The 17,327-nt window shown below is 43.1% G+C and overlaps 2 protein-coding genes across 2 annotated transcripts in view; both read right to left on the reverse strand.

Moving 5' to 3' along the window:
* asmt2 (acetylserotonin O-methyltransferase 2) overlaps positions 1–6,771 on the reverse strand; it is a gene marked incomplete at both ends in the record, with an annotated part of 9,870 nt that extends 3,099 nt beyond the window's left edge. The window contains 4 exons of the mRNA XM_080012853.1: positions 33–101; positions 2,571–2,700; positions 4,399–4,573; positions 6,691–6,771. Coding sequence (XP_079868979.1) covers positions 33–101; positions 2,571–2,700; positions 4,399–4,573; positions 6,691–6,771 — 455 coding nt within the window. The remainder of the gene's footprint in view (positions 1–32; positions 102–2,570; positions 2,701–4,398; positions 4,574–6,690) is intronic.
* Positions 6,772–8,855: 2,084 nt separating this feature from the next.
* Positions 8,856–15,757, reverse strand: pgrmc2 (progesterone receptor membrane component 2). Its single transcript, XM_080012261.1, has 3 exons — positions 15,292–15,757; positions 13,045–13,200; positions 8,856–10,387 (listed from the first exon to the last, which is right to left on the reverse strand). Exons 1-3 carry the CDS (start codon positions 15,632–15,634, stop codon positions 10,290–10,292), a joined length of 597 nt encoding a protein of 198 aa, XP_079868387.1. The 5' UTR covers positions 15,635–15,757; the 3' UTR covers positions 8,856–10,289.
* Between the last annotated feature and the right edge of the window lie 1,570 nt (positions 15,758–17,327).

The raw sequence follows: 17,327 nt of genomic DNA on the forward strand, positions 1-17,327 counted from the left end.
TAATTCTTCATTTCAATGAACACAATCAATACCTGTAAATGGCTTGAAAAATGTCCTCGGATGGAATTCCAAACGTCTTCTCGTTTTGATTCTTTCCTTCCCTGCGTTGAAGAACACAAGGATCAGAAAACATTGAGTTCTGTTATACAAATATACAGTACATAATAACAGTTATACTGATATATACAATAACAGTTATACCAATATACAGTACATAATAACAGTTATACCAATATACAGTACATAATAACAGTTATACTGATATACATAATAACAGTTATACCAATATACAGTACATAATAACAGTTATACCAATATAAGGTACATAATAACAGTTATACCAATAAACAGTACATAATAACAGTTATACTGATATACATAATAACAGTTATACCAATATACAGTACATAATAACAGTTATACCAATATACAGTACATAATAACAGTTATACCAATATACAGTACATAATAACAGTTATACCAATAAACAGTACATAATAACAGTTATACTGATATATACAATAACAGTTATACCAATATACAGTACATAATAACAGTTATACCAATATACAGTACATAATAACAGTTATACCAATAAACAGTACATAATAACAGTTATACTGATATACATAATAACAGTTATACCAATATACAGTACATAATAACAGTTATACCAATAAACAGTACATAATAACAGTTATACTGATATACATAATAACAGTTATACCAATATACAAAATAACAGTTATACCAATATACATAATAACAGTTATACCGATATATATAATAACAGTTATACCAATATACATAATAACAGTTATACCGATATATATAATAACAGTTATACCAATATACAGTACATAATAACAGTTATACCAATATACAGTACATAATAACAGTTATACCAATAAACAGTACATAATAACAGTTATACTGATATACATAATAACAGTTATACCAATAAACAGTACATAATAACAGTTATACCAATAAACAGTACATAATAACAGTTATACTGATATACATAATAACAGTTATACCAATAAACAGTACATAATAACAGTTATACTGATATAATAACAGTTATACCAATAAACAGTACATAATAACAGTTATACTGATATATATAATAACAGTTATACCAATATACAAAATAACAGTTAGACCAATATACATAATAACAGTTATACCGATATATATAATAACAGTTATACCAATATATATAATAACAGTTATACCGATATACATAATAACAGTTATACTGATATACATGATAACAGTTATACTGATATATATAATAACAGTTATACCAATATACAGTACATAATAACAGTTATACCAATAAACAGTACATAATAACAGTTATACTGATATACATAATAACAGTTATACCAATATACAGTACATAATAACAGTTATACCAATAAACAGTACATAATAACAGTTATACCAATAAACAGTACATAATAACAGTTATACTGATATAATAACAGTTATACCAATAAACAGTACATAATAACAGTTATACTGATATATATAATAACAGTTATACCAATATACAAAATAACAGTTAGACCAATATACATAATAACAGTTATACCGATATATATAATAACAGTTATACCAATATATATAATAACAGTTATACCGATATACATAATAACAGTTATACTGATATACATGATAACAGTTATACTGATATATATAATAACAGTTATACCAATATACAGTACATAATAACAGTTATACCAATAAACAGTACATAATCACAGTTATACTGATATACATAATAACAGTTATACCAATAAACAGTACATAATAACAGTTATACTGATATAATAACAGTTATACCAATAAACAGTACATAATAACAGTTATACTGATATATATAATAACAGTTATACCAATATACAAAATAACAGTTAGACCAATATACATAATAACAGTTATACTGATATATATAATAACAGTTATACCAATATATATAATAACAGTTATACCGATATACATAATAACAGTTGTACTGATATACATGATAACAGTTATACTGATATATATAATAACAGTTATACTGATATACATGATAACAGTTATACTGATATATATAATAACAGTTATACTGATATATAATAACAGTTATACCAATATATATAATAACAGTTATACCGATATACATAATAACAGTTATACTGATATACATGATAACAGTTATACTGATAAATATAATAACAGTTATACTGATATACATGATAACAGTTATACTGATATATATAATAACAGTTATACTGATATATATAATAACAGTAATACTGATGTACATAATAACAGTTATACTTATATACATAATAACAGTAATACTGATTTACTTTATTTATTCTTGATCTGATCTATAGTACAACAGCACCACCTCCAGTTCTCAGGACGTCTTCTACACACACACACACACACACACACACACACACACACACACACACACACACACACACACACACACACACACACACACACACACACACACACACACACACACACACACACACTCACACACACGCACACACACACACACACACCTGACGGCATCCACCATGTTGCTCCACAGGGGGTAGATGGTTTGGGACTGGTAGATGATCATGTCGTGCAGGGACTTGCCGCTGCCTTTGGCCAGGTACAGGTTGGCCACGTCGGTGCTGCTGTAGCAAACTGTTAAAAAGAGAAAAAAGTAAATGTTTCTACAGACGTAGCGTTTCAAAAAGCAAAACACATTATTAAGATCAAAAGTAAAGTAAGAAATAAAACAAAATATCAAAAACTGCCAAATATACACAAAAAGGCCGAAAAATACAAAACAGAAATAGTCAAATATATAAAAATGTAGAGAACATACAGATGCGAGAGACAGGATCATTATTGGTGTGTGTATAAATTATTATCAAGGGAATAAGATTTAGTTTCCAGTCGAAAGGAGTTGAACTGAACACGCCCAGCAGAGCAGAAGAGATTAGATCCAAGTAAATAAGTCAGTATCTCTCTCTCTGTCCCTGTCTGTCCCCCCTCTCTCCCTCCCTCCCCCTCTCTCTCTCCCTCTCTGTCTCCCTCCCTCTCTCGCTCTCCCCTCTCACTCCCTATCTCTGTCTCTCTCCTCTCCCTCTCTCTCTCTCCCTCCCTCTCTCTCTCTCTCGCTCTCTCTCCCCCTTCCTCTCTCCCTCTCTCTGTCTCTCTCCCTCCATCTCTTGTCTCCCCTCTCACTCTCTCTGTCTCTCTCTTCTTCCCTCTCTCTCTCCCTCCCCATCTCTCCCTCCCTCTCTCTCTCCTCCTCCCTCTCTCCCTCTCTCCCTGTCTCTCTCTCTCCCTCTCTCTCCTCTCACTCGCTCTCTCTCCCTCCCTCTCTCTCTCCTCTCTCTCCCCCTCCCTCTCTACCTCCCTCTCTTGTCTCCCCTCTCACTCTCTCTCCGTCCCCCCCCCTCTATCTCTCTAATCCAAAATCTTAAAGCTTGAATCTTTAAGGATGTTTCTTTTTTAATCCAGACTGGTTTAGAGTGAGCAGTCAGGGCTTCAGCTCAGGAGACATTTTAAATACAACATGTGCAACATGCAGGAGTGGAACTGGAGACAGAACCCGGAGGGGTCAGGGGTCAGGGGTCAGATTTCACAAGGTTTTAACCCACCTTGTTAGTGTTAGAGCAAGAAGATGCAGATGTGTTTTCACCATCCTGCTTATACCCTTTGGAATAAACCATATTGATATATTTTAGCAGTAGTTTCAAATTAAATTCATATTCTGTATTTTCGAGGCACAGCGGCCCAGGGTAGGTCATGGGCGGTCCAGATGTGGGCCACGGGCGGCCTAGTGGACCCCCGCTCTCCAGCCATGCAGGCTGATGTGCTGTGGCCTTGTCAGATGGGATGTTCCTCACTGGGAGGTGTTCTGCCTCCAGTTCCTGGATACTGGCTTCTAAACACTGGCACCACCATTCATGACAAACTACACCCTTTCACTATTTCTGTTTTGCATTTTTGCTATTTGTATATATGTATATATATATATATATATGTTTTTTTTGTTTTTTGTTTTTTTCAATTTGTATATATATTTTTTATTTATTTTTTATTTCTATTTGTGTATATATATTTTCTTTCAATTTGGGTATATTTAAAAAAAATATATATATATTTGTGTATATATTTAAAAAATGTCTTATTTTTTTTTTTTTTGCCGTATATTTGGTCATTTATCGTCCCGTTGTTGTTGTTGTTGTTGTTGTTGTTGTTCCGGGAGAAAGGCTTCGGTGTGTGCGTGTGTGTGAGTGCGCGCGCGCGTGCGTGTGTACGCGTGTGTGCTCGTGTGTGTACGCGTACGCGTGTGTGCGCGTGCGCGTGTGTGTGTGTGGACGTGGTCACCGGTGCCGTCCACGGTCTCCACATCCAGGATGTCGACGCCCACCAGGACGTCCAGCAGCCGCTCGGTGCCGTCCACGCTGGTGCTGAGCTCGCCGGCCACCTGCGCCGCGCTCAGCGGCTTCTGGGCGCGCAGCAGCAGGTCGAAGACGCCCAGCTCGCAGGCCGAGAAGATCACCTGCAGCGGCGGGGGGGCAGGGGAGACAGAACATGGACGACCCGGGGGGGAGCGCCCACCCTGAAGCCGGCTTCACACCGAATCCGTGATCGCGTCCGACAGCGGGATCGTCCCCCTAGAGGCCGCCGGATGTACCGCGTCAGGGGAAACGTTTTCTGGACGGTTTCCGGAATGAGTGTCTAAAACTCCCCAAATATTAAATACCCACAGTTCACTGATGCAGAAAGAGATGGACAGTGGTACCTCGACTTACATTACATTACATTACATTACATTGATCAGACGCTTTTATCCAAAGCGACTTACAATTGTTCAAACAGCGACGGACGCAGCCATCAGGAGCAATTAGGGGTTAAGTGTCTTGCTCAAGGACACTACAGCATGCTAGCAGGAGGAGCCTGGGATCCAACCAGCAACCTTTAGATGACTAGACCACCAGCCCTACCTCCTGAGCCACCATCCCCACTTACGACTGTAACTGGTTCTATAAGAACGGTCGTACGTCGAAGCAGTTTTTCACATATGAATTATGAAATCATGAAGGGTGAAAATAAACTAAATACACAAACACAGTAAATATGAAGGAAATATGGATGAGTCACGAACTACGTGCACACACCATGTAGGTCGCCCGCTGACTGACTGCTGACTGGCTGCTGACTGGCTGCTGACTGACTGCTGACTGGCTGCTGACTGCTGACTGACTGCTGACTGGCTGCTGACTGACTGCTGAGTGGCTGCTGACTGACTGACTGCTGACTGGCTGCTGACTGGCTGCTGACTGACTGCTGACTGGCTGCTGACTGGCTGCTGACTGGCTGCTGACTGACTGACTGCTGACTGGCTGCTGACTGGCTGCTGACTGACTGCTGACTGGCTGCTGACTGACTGCTGACTGGCTGCTAACTGACTGCTGACTGACTGCTGACTGACTGCTGACTGGCTGCTGACTGACTGCTGAGTGGCTGCTAACTGACTGCTGACTGGCTGCTGACTGACTGCTGACTGACTGCTGAGTGGCTGCTGACTGGCTGCTGACTGACTGACTGCTGACTGGCTGCTGACTGGCTGCTGACTGGCTGCTGACTGACTGCTGACTGGCTGCTGACTGACTGCTGACTGGCTGCTAACTGACTGCTGACTGACTGCTGACTGACTGCTGACTGGCTGCTGACTGACTGCTGAGTGGCTGCTAACTGACTGCTGACTGGCTGCTGACTGACTGCTGACTGACTGCTGAGTGGCTGCTGACTGGCTGCTGACTGGCTGCTGAGTGGCTGCTATATGATTGCTGACTGGCTGCTGACTGATTGCTGACTGGTATCTTGGAGCAGTCGGTCGCAAGTCGATTCATATGTTGGTGACGATGGCTGCTGCTGTGTTGTGTTGGTGGTCAGTTGATGAGGTCGTAAGTCCAGGTACCACTGTACTGAGAGTGAACGTGTGACATCCAACAACAACGCTGGTGACGTCATTATCTTCTCCGCGTGACCTATTTACTTCCTTTTTAAGCCGAAGTTCCGATAGAAAAACTCGACCGACGTCGCTTCGCGGGGAAACTTGTCGCAGGAGTTTGACGATTGGTGCAAATCCAGTGAATCTCGATGGGACGCGACGCGACACTTTTCACGCGGGGAACGCGAGCCTCCGTCCGTGGGAGCGAGCGGAATTCCACTTAGTTGGGGTCGTTTGTCGGGGTCGGTGTGAAGCGGGCGTCATAAACCTCTCCCTCTTCTCCGAAGCTCTTCTGAGCCATGACTTTGTCTTTGGGGGGTTTTTTTTGGGAGGCGCCGGATGCGCCGGGTCCTTTTTGGCGATCGGTCATGCCCATCCCCACCGACCGCCACCGAGCCAGGCGGCTTGAGCGCGCCCGCCCGCACCCGCCTTCCGCTTCCCGCCTGCGGCGGACCCGCCACCAACAATGGAAACAGCGAACGGGGGGAGCACGTGCACAACCAAATACACTGAATGGCTGTTTGTGAAGCACCAGCTGAATAAAGAGGGGATGAGCGATCTGACGGATTACCACTTTAACCCGCGCGTTAGACGTGCGCTTGGAAGGTGAAACGTTTGCTTTTAGCTTCATGAATTCAAGTCGAACATAAATCAACATCAACCTTTGAAATCCTGAAGCCGTTGAAATACTCCAGCAGCTTGAAGGGGTAATCCAGCTCACTCTGCGACAGGATCTCTGCCATGTCTCTGAAAGTAGTTCCAGGGCAAGAGCTTTACTCGTCACATACATATACATACTTTCATACAGGTATGCAGTGACATGTAATACAATACCACACAGCACAAATACAACACAATAATTAGTAATACATGATATGGTAGTAACTATGTATATAGTAGTAATATTAGTAGTACATTACATCGTCGTACATATATATATATATATTAGTTATATATTACACGGTAGAAACTATGAATACGTTAGTAATAGATTACACGGTAGTAACTATGTATATGTTAGTAATAGATTACACGGTAGTAACTATGCATATGTTAGTAATAGATTACACGGTAGTAACTATGTATATGTTAGTAATAGATTACACGGTAGTAACTATGCATATGTTAGTAATAGATTACACGGTAGTAACTATGAATATGTTAGTAATAGATTACACGGTAGTAACTATGTATATGTTAGTAATAGATTACACGGTAGTAACTATGTATATGTTAGTAATAGAATACACAGTAGTAACTATGTTTATGTTAGTAATAGAATACACGGTAGTAACTATGTATATGTTAGTAATAGAATACACGGTAGTAACTATGTATATGTTAGTAATAGATTACACAGTAGTAACTATGTATATGTTAGTAATAGAATACACAGTAGTAACTATGTATATGTTAGTAATAGATTACACAGTAGTAACTATGTATATGTTAGTAATAGAATACACAGTAGTAACTATGTATATGTTAGTAATAGATTACACAGTAGTAACTATGTATATGTTAGTAATAGAATACACAGTAGTAACTATGTATATGTTAGTAATAGAATACACAGTAGTAACTATGTATATGTTAGTAATAGAATACACAGTAGTAACTATGTATATGTTAGTAATAGAATACACGGTAGTAACTATGTATATGTTAGTAATAGATTACACGGTAGTAACTCTACTCACGCTCCGCTCGGTTGTTTGCCAAGATGTCGGTGTCTACGCGGTCGAACCGTTCATCTCCACAGAAAACTGCTGAGAACCACGGGGCTTGGAGCCGAGAAGCGGAGCTGCTGCTGGACCCTGGGAGGAGCGAAACACGGTGGAGGTGGAGGTGGAGGTGGAGCAGGAGCCGGAGCTGGAGCTGGAGCTGGAGCTATGGAGATGAAGCGGGTACAGCCAGGGCGTCGTTCCACTGTGAGCCGCACACACCGTGGGGGCGCTGCGGAGCAGGGCAGCGGCATCAACTACGGAAGGCGATGAGGGATTTAGTTGTTTAAAGACCAAAACACCAACAAACAAGACGGTTCTTCAAAGAGGGGGTTGGTGGGGTTGGTGGTGCTTGGTGGTGGTTGTATGTAATATAAAGCTGTGCTCTGCTTATTGCAGCAGTTGTTGATGATTGAATAATGAATAAAGAGTCATTGCAGGTTGACAAGTTCAACTCCACTTGCAACTAACTCTGTCCTGGATGCAATGGAACAAATACTCTGTGTTGAACGTCCTGCATGATGACAACACAGGGTGAAAAACAGATACACACAAAAGGAAGACTATTAGAGACAATGAAAAAAGGTATGAAATAGTGTATTTTAGAATCAAACAACATCAAACTGCCAGATCAGAGTTACAGGACATTACAAGAACAAATGCTACATCTGGAGAGTTCATTCGGAGGTAGAAGTGAAAAAAAGTTTTCATTTGGCAAAAAAAAAAGAAGAGAATTTGAGTAAATTTCCAAATAGGACGTCTTGATCGTTTGTTTTTGTACGTCTCCACAATATTCTTTTGTTCTTCTAGAAATGTTGCCTTTATGCTGTAAACAACCGAATCCAATCCTTCAAACTCAAATAAGTAAATATTCATGTTCATGAGAAATATTCCATTCTCATCCACATAAACATCCTGTAACCCAAAATTTACATCAGAAGCACTGGTAGATATGACTTTCTAATCCTGCTGTGGCCCGTTACATCTCTGGCCCCACCTGCCATTGAGCTTCAAATAACGTCAAACAGGACGTCTCGTTGTGAAATGAGTCCAGCAAGAGGACGGACGTGGAATCTGGACAAATAAAAACACCGGACTCCATCAGTTATTAACCAAATCAATTTATTATGCATGAACAAATCCCTTCCTGCCTCTTGAGACACACACACACACACACACACACACACACACACACACACACACACACACACACACACACACACACACACACACACACACACACACACACACACACACACACACACACACACACACACACACACACACACACACACACACACATGACGTGGTGGGAGTTTCAGCATAGCTCACATCGTTGCACATGCTTTAATAAAATGATATATTTACAGAATAAGCAACCGCTCTCCCAAAGAACGCAGGAGCCCCCCACCCCACCCGACCCCACCCCACCCGCTGTTTGAAATTCACCTTTTAAAAAGAACCTCAGAACCAAAGAACGGAGGAAACGCAAACAAACCGAGGGGGTTTTGGCCGATACGACGTAGCAGAGTATATGGAGTTCATCACCTACACATGGCAGTAACACTGACAGCTTCAGAGTCTATTTACAGAGGGGGGGGGGGGGGTCACTTCAGGGGGTCGGTTTTTTAATGGCGGGGGGGGGGGAGCCAATTTGGGAGCCAGTGTTTGTCAGACATTTTGGAAGGGGGAGGGAGGGGGCAGAGCTGGCCCCGCCCCCTCAGGACTTTGCATTGTACACAAACAAAATAAGGCACAATCAATACTTTGACCATTTTTATGGGGGCTCTGCTCGTGAGGCTTGTAAACACTTGAAGTGGATGGAGTGGCTCTGCCGTGTCACCTTCCCTGTGGACTCTGACTCTCTCCTCCGCCTCCAGTGATTCAACCTCTTTGTATGGCAAGGGTCTGGTAACCCCCCCCTCCCCCACGCTAAGTCAACAAATACAATCACATGGTGACAAACAAACAGAACTAGTAGTGCATACACTACAAAACAGAACAAAAACAGCAAAGAAACGCACAGCCTCCACCCGACGCCTTTGGTTGGGCCACAGCTCTGCCCTCTCACCAGGAGGGGGGTGGGGGGGGCAGGTGGGGGTGTATGTGGAAATCTTGAGGAAAAAACGGACGACCGATTAATTGATTGATTGATTGATTGATTGATTAGGTTTCGACGGCTCAGTCCAGTCGAACAGTGACTAAAGCCCGGAGAGAGAGAGAGAGAGAGACGCTCCGTTTCCCAGACGCCGTCTTGGACGCGACGATGGTGGAAATCATTTGCAACAACCAGAAAAACATTGAATTATTGGCATTTTGTTTATATTACCAAATGCACCTCAGACTGAACTGTATGGTGTGCAGATAGACATAAGATAGATAGATACCCAACCCGCCCCCCCCCCGCTGGGTTTGGGTGGGTGGTAGTCTCACGGGGTGGAGGGGTGGGGGTGCCAGAGGAGGGGGACGGGGACAGTTTGGGTGTTTTGGGCGTGTCCTGTCCCGTCCCGCCCCGTCCCGTCCCGGCTCCAGACAGTTCAGTCGTGCTTCAGGTGGTCTTTGATGTCTTCCTCGTCCGTGTACTCCGACGGCTCGTCGCCGGGCTTCAGCAGTCGACCCACGTAGTCGTACTTTTCTGGAAGTGTAAACACAGAGTCAAGAGTCAGAAACGGGTAAACAGAGTTAACTGAGTAAACACAGAGTAAACCATTAACTGAGAGTAAACACAGAGTAAAGGCAGCAAGCAGAGTAAACGCAGAGTTAACCGAGTGTAAACACAGTAAACACAGAGTTAACAGAGTAAACAGAGTAAACAGTCGTACCGTCCTAGTCGTACTTTTCTGGAAGTGTAAACACAGAGTCAAGAGTCAGAAACGGGTAAACAGAGTTAACTGAGAGTAAACACAGAGTAAACAGTTAACAGAGTTAACTGAGAGTAAACAGAGAGTTAACTGAGAGTAAACAGAGAGAAAACACAAAGTAAACAGTTAACTGAGAGTAGACACAGAGTAAACACAGAGTAAACAGTTAACTGAGAGTAAACACAAAGTAAAGACAGCAAACAGAGTAAAGTGTCGGAGCCCCCTCAGGGCAGGCCACACGCTGTGACCCCTCAGTCTTTAACTACACGACGTTTACTACAACTTGTTTCCAGCTCATGGTTCATGTTTGTTTTTTGTTTTTTTAAGTGATTTTAATCTGTCAAACAATAAAATAGAAAACAAAGTCTTAAAAGTGTATTTGTGGACGTTATTCTCTCATTCTGTTTTCTGCTGCATAATTTGTTGTTGTTTTTACTTTCGGGCCATTTCTCACGTCAACCCAAACAAGCTGACAAGAGGTAACGAGAAATGTTTTGGAACTTTGCCAACTTGTCAATATAATAATGAACAGAAAATCAGCAAAAGATGAGGTGAAACCTCTTTTGACGGGAGGACATCTGGTCATGTTTGCAGCGTTTTTCTAGTTTATAACTCATTTAATTCAGAGGGAAAATCTACATTGATGCGCGGGACGGCCTACGGCCCCCGGGGCCCTGCCTCCCCAGGAACCGTTAGTTGGAGATGGTTCACGAGGTGCCGCTCCTACAACTGCGTGTGGTTGGCATGGCAGCCAGCTCTACAGCAACTGTAAATGCAGAAAAAAATAATTCAATACGGCCTCGCGACTCTGCCGAGTTGGTCTACAGAGAAAAAAGAAAAACAGGTACTTCCATTTGTTAGCAACTTCCACCGCACTATATTTCTGAACTAAGTACACATGTTTTACCCTACATTCTGCTTGAGACCATTCATTACTTGTTAAGATATTTGCAAAAAAATTTAAAGATAAAACTCAAGCACAAAAGTATTTAAAATGTGTTTGCAGTGCTACCTTATTAGACTCAACTACATAAAGTCCTGCAGGGTTTTTCTAATGTATTTGGATTTACAGTGTTTGTATTCTGCATTTACTTTTTAATACTCAACGATGTAAAAAAATAAAAATAAAAATAAATAGGGACTTTAATATTTTGGACATTTACTCAAGTAGTAGTTTAAAAAGGTAACTTAATCTGCAGTGGCTTTGCTATTGATCAACACCATAAATCCCTGTGCCAACGCTGAACCCCACGCAAAACTTTGTGATCATTTATATCATCGGCACAGGTCAATCCACTGACTGCAACGAGCGCAGTGAAAATGAATTTGGTTAAAAACGTTGTTGTTCATAAATCCTGGTGTGACAACTGAACCCTGTCGTTCTGAATTAGCAGGGAATTGAATTTCCTTTTTACAGGATTTCTACAATTCTATTTCAGACCTTTAAATGCCAGTTGAATTTGAGATGTTTTTAAAATCAGAAAGACAAATGTCGCATCGATTGTGAAATCCTGTGCCGATACCGATGTTCAAAATAACAATTTGGCCGATAGCCCATGCCGACAGCAAGGTTTTCCCAAGTTCCCCTGAACGCAGCATCACTTGCAGTTTTCCGAGCTCCAGTAAACGCAGCATCACTCACTGCTTGGAGCACCGCAGAGAACGGTGTCCGTGTCTTCTCAAATCGATCACGGATGGCGTCGTTCTCTCAGACAGATAAAAATAAATAATTAATGCTAAAAACGGGTTGTCAAGTCAACTTTGGCGGTCGTAACCATACTTTGCCGGCCTGCCCAAGTAAAGTCTATATGCGGTGTCGGAGCCAAAGCACCTCAGACGTGTGTGTGCCGATTAAACAATTAAGTGTGTGACATAGAAATGATATTTACACAGCAGACACGGGTTAAATGCTGGACTGATAATTATGTTTACAATAGACGAGCTAAGGAAGCCTTTTGTGCTGTCGCTCCGTGCTTCCTCACGTGCACACCGACAGGGTTTAGCTTTAGCCGCTCGGGCTAAAAACACGCTCCACCCTTGCCTCGTTGAGAGCGCCACTTGGAGTCATCTTTCTCCTTGAATGGTGCCGGGTGAGTCGGCGGTGTGACACAGCTTTCTTATCGCAGTTGTAGTTGCGTGATTTAAGGAATTACTACTTAACTTTGGATTTACCCTTGTTAAAGAACATTTCCTTGTGGACATGTTTTGTAACCTGTGGAACTTGGGAGTAAACACCAATTTTCATCTTTTTTTTTTTTTTTTTCAGACCGCAATAAACACAAGTTACCAGCTGTTTCAACTTCCACCAAAATAACCATCAGCTCCCTCATGTGGGAAACACTGGATAAACATGGGCCACTGTCATCTGTGAATGTCGCTGTATCGGCTAAATGTAGGATGTGTGCACGCAGAGAGAGCGCGAGCGTCGTACCCATGAACTGCATCTCCCACTCCCTCACGCTCTCCATCTGCACAGCGTTCAGGTCTGACAGGTCGTCGTACTCGTCTCGCAAGGCGTCCTTCTCCAGGCAGAACGTCGCCAGACCACGAGACCCGTCCCGACCGGCGAAGATGCCGTAAGGGCCGTCTGCAAGAAGAGGTTCCGAGGGCAGGAGAGGAAGAAGAAACAACACCGGTGAGCAATAGTAAAAAAGTGTGTTCACGATTCAGGGCGGGTTGCGTCTGCAATCTGGCAATACAGTTCACAGTTCAATTAAAATACAATTAAGGCCCACGGCGATCCTAAACGGCTTCTGTAGCCCTTAATGTTTGGATACAAATAAAATATTATTACATTTTTAATGTTAAAATGTTCTTTTCTACTCCCCCTCCAGTTTCAGCCTTTATAAAACTCCTGCTGTATCGTTACGTGGATCAGCAAGGGGTGTGCGACCATATATTGCTGTCTCGCTTGTTTTTAGCACAGCACTGTTCACGACGACAGCTTGAGAAAATGAACTGGGCAACCATGATGCAACCTGCCATGAGATATTGATATTTGGACCAAACACAGACAGGGTTCTCTGTTGTGTGTATAGTGACACCATACAGGTTGAGGGCAGAGTGTTTATAGAAATGGGAAATAAGACAGCAAAAACATCTAATTATGTTTTTGCTGTTTTGACTGCAGCGGGTAAATGAATGGAAACGACTCCCCTCCCCGTTTGTAAGCCTGCAATGAACCGCAGAAATATGTGATTAACGACCTGATGTAGCCGTTGTGCATAAAACAAGTTGGTCTCCCTCTGTTGTTGTCTTGTCGGAGCGTGCGGCTCTGATCCTATTCCGCTGGAGCATCACCTGATCAGCATGCAAACACACTGGGCCCTGGGGATCGTCTCCAGTCGTGCACCAGAACAGACCTGAAGCTGCTGCAGTTTCCCCTCAAAGCGTCCATTAAGCAGCGTTATCGTGTTGCAAAGCCCTGCTAGATTAGATGTGACGTCTCCGTGCACATTCCACTTAAGACGACGTTAACGGCACAAAACAAACTATTCCGGTAGAACTCAGCATCGTTTGCTCTTGGTTTGCCAAGTATAGTCCTGCAAATCTACAAGCCAGGGATATATTTATGCAAATGGGATAATTATAGGCTGTGAGGGTTGAAGAGCCGGTTGACCAAGTCAGAAAACGTGGGCAAGAGAAAAGAGCTGCTTTTTCTTTTATCGGAGACTTGTTCCTGAGAAAATATCTTGCCAGCGTTCCGTCGAAACGGACCGACAGTTGCAGTTCCTATAAAACGGACTCTTTCTTTGAGGTCCCTGCTACTTGCTGAGGGAAAGCTGCCAAACTGTAAAATACACGTAGACAGAATTTCACAATCACTGTTGAGTTTCTGCCAGGCCTTGAAGCAATAAATCATAACTACTCACATTGCTGTAGTTGTGCTTTTGTAACTGAGCATTTTTAAATTCAACTTCACTCATACCGTAAGTACTTATTCAACTCTGCAATCTATGTCTCTACTTCCACAGTCCATGTGATCTGCCAGTGTGTGTGTGTGTGTCTGTGTGCGTGCGTGTGTATGTAAACACCCGGACACAGCAACAGCTTCTGCATCCACAAGCTGCAAAAGCTCAGGTTTTAAGCTCATTCCAGGTATTTTCTGGAGGCTTATAAAACATTGAAAGGTGTAGTATTACGCAGCGCCCTGGGCGGCTGGACGCAATGTCAGTTTACAGAATGAGTCTGTGAAGTCTGTCGGCGTTGGCTTATTTTACATGCTTATTAGAAACAAATATTGTATATCCTTGACGACCAATCTCCCCTGATTTGAGACTTGAACACCTTAAATGTTGATTTGTTTTATTTTTTTCCCCCCAAACACTTGGCAACTTAGCAACAAGCTAAGTTTAGAGAGCAGGGTCACCAACACGACATCCAGTGACGAACTCTCACTGGCAAAGCGTCCGATAAACAAAGCCCCAAACCTTCAGACGCCGCAGCTGCCGTGTTTACAAGCCCCTTCCACCGCGCGGCCAAGCTGCAGGTCCCGGCCCCAGCGCAGACAAAGCCGCGGACGGTCCGCGTCCAGTTGAGCTAGGCTACAAGCTAAGCTACACTGACAGTTTGCGCCCAGACGGAGCTCCGGGCAGCGGCTGCTCCGCGGGGGCAGCCCGCTGGTCGGCGGGCTAGATAGCGCCCCCCCCACGCCCGTGGGAGCGGGACGCCGTCTCACCTCTCCCGTAGAACTTTTTCCCGCTGGTAACGTCGAAGACCCTCATGTTTACGGCCATCAGGATGCGGGGGCTCCGCAGCCCGTCGAACTCCCGCAGCTGTTCCACCGTGAAGTCCCGTCTCCGCATCTTGGGCAGAGCCGAGGCCTCGCCGCCCTGCGCCGCGTCCGCGCCCAGCCGCCTGCGCAGCCGCCGGTACAGCAGATAGCCGACGACCGCTAGCACAAGCAAAACACCGAGGTTGAGCAACATTCCTCCCAGGCCGAATCCGTCAGGCTCCTCCGCCGTGCCCTGCCCGCCGCTGGTGTCGCCTGCTCCGCTCGGACTGGCTCCATCGTCCGCCATACTGCACACAGGCCTGCCGCCCCTCGCACAAGCCCCGGCCACTCTATGTCTCCTGCCTTCTGGTTGGTCCGCCCCGATGACGTCAGCTGCTCAGAAACCCCGCCCGCTTGCCTCATACTCCCTCGTGATTGGTCCTCGTCAGTAGCTCCTGTTGCTACCTGGGAGTGGTAGTTGTACTATCGTGACGTCTTATTATTAGATTGTTATTATATTATTATTATTTTTATATTATTATAGCAGTATATTATAATTGTATTATATTATTATTATTATTATGATTATATATTATAATATTATTATTCCCTACACTTCCTACATTTGGAAATAGCAAAGAAAACACGTAAACACATAGCCCCACCCCTCACCCCGTAGCTATGGCAACCAGAGAGCATCATCATGCAATGTACTTGTGATGAGAAATTTGTGATGTCACAAACATGAGTGTTGGTAGGAGCTTCTAGACTGTAGCTCCTAGGTTCCCAGACCTAAGTTTCTAGGTTCCTAGACTGTAGCTCCTAGACTGTAGTTCCTAGACTCCTAGACTGTAGCTCCTAGACTGTAGTTCCTAGACTCCTAGACTGTAGCTCCTAGGCTTCCAGACTTTAGCTTCTAGGTTCCTAGATTGTAGCTCCTAGGTTCCTAGACTGTAGCCCCTAGACTCCTAGACTGTAGCTCCTGGACTCCAAGACTGTAGCTCCTAGACTCAATAATAATATATGAATAATATGGCGTCTCTGGTTGGAAACAGTTCCATACGTCCTTTTATGACCAATCGCGCACATGTTGTTCCTCATGTTGTTGTTCGTGCACCTCTGGTTGGAGTCAGTTCTTTGTGATCCATATATGCTTTTGTGACCACTTGCGTAGATTAGACTATATAAGGATCCAGGGGAGAAGGATTGGGGTTCCAGGACTTTTCCACTGGCTGAGCTCCTGGAGCCCAGGCTCAGACTTTGTGAATTGAGCCTGCGTCTTGATTCTGCCTGACAATAAATTTGACCAACTCCTAAATTCGTGTTACGTCTTCTAATTGACGCTACAACCCATCATCGAACACGCAGAGAACCTCGAAGACAACGGAACAACTTGGTGATCTTCGAGGACGACATTTTCTCCAACAATTCCCAGACTACAGCTCCTAGGTTCCTAGATTGTAGCTCCTAGACTCAGACTGTAGCTCCTAGGCTCCTAGACTGTAGCTCCGAGACTCCCAGACTTTAGCTCCTAGGTTCTTAGCACTAACATAAACACACAAAAAGCCACACAGGGCCAGCAAGCGTTTACAATTTCCCCAGGAATATTCCTGGATTCAGATTTACCAAAGTTGACGCTTCACTTTTCATTGAGAGATTTTTATTTTTTTTATTTAAGTATCGGAGTGAAAAAAATCATATTTTTAATATTAATTCTTGACTGTTTTGATGTGAGCTGCTGTAAATGCTGGAAATCCAGGATGAATAAAGTATCTATCCATCCATCTTAGTTCAGTTTAACATTTAATGTATGTTTACAGACTAATAAAATACATATTCGATAATTATGTATTATACAGTCATGTCCATATTGAGTCTCCGTGTTGCTCTCTTCCATTGTTCCGATAATGTGATATTTGTAGTGAGATGCTGTTGGATCCTTGTGCTTGTGCAGTGAAGACCAGGCTTCTGTAATTACTGACAAGATTAAGTGAGAAATC

This window comes from Zeus faber (assembly GCF_960531495.2).
Source record: "Zeus faber genome assembly, chromosome: 13".
NCBI lineage: Eukaryota > Metazoa > Chordata > Actinopteri > Zeiformes > Zeidae > Zeus > Zeus faber.

Coding starts and splice junctions, on each gene's coding strand:
- pgrmc2 (XM_080012261.1), bottom strand. CDS start 15,634: ATGGCGGACGATGGAGCCAGTCCGAGCGGAGCAGGCGACACCAGCGGC. Junction 13,201..15,291: donor GAAAAAGTTCTACGGGAGAG/GTGAGACGGCGT, acceptor CTCTTCTTGCAG/ACGGCCCTTACGGCATCTTC. Junction 10,388..13,044: donor GTGGGAGATGCAGTTCATGG/GTACGACGCTCG, acceptor TTACACTTCCAG/AAAAGTACGACTACGTGGGT.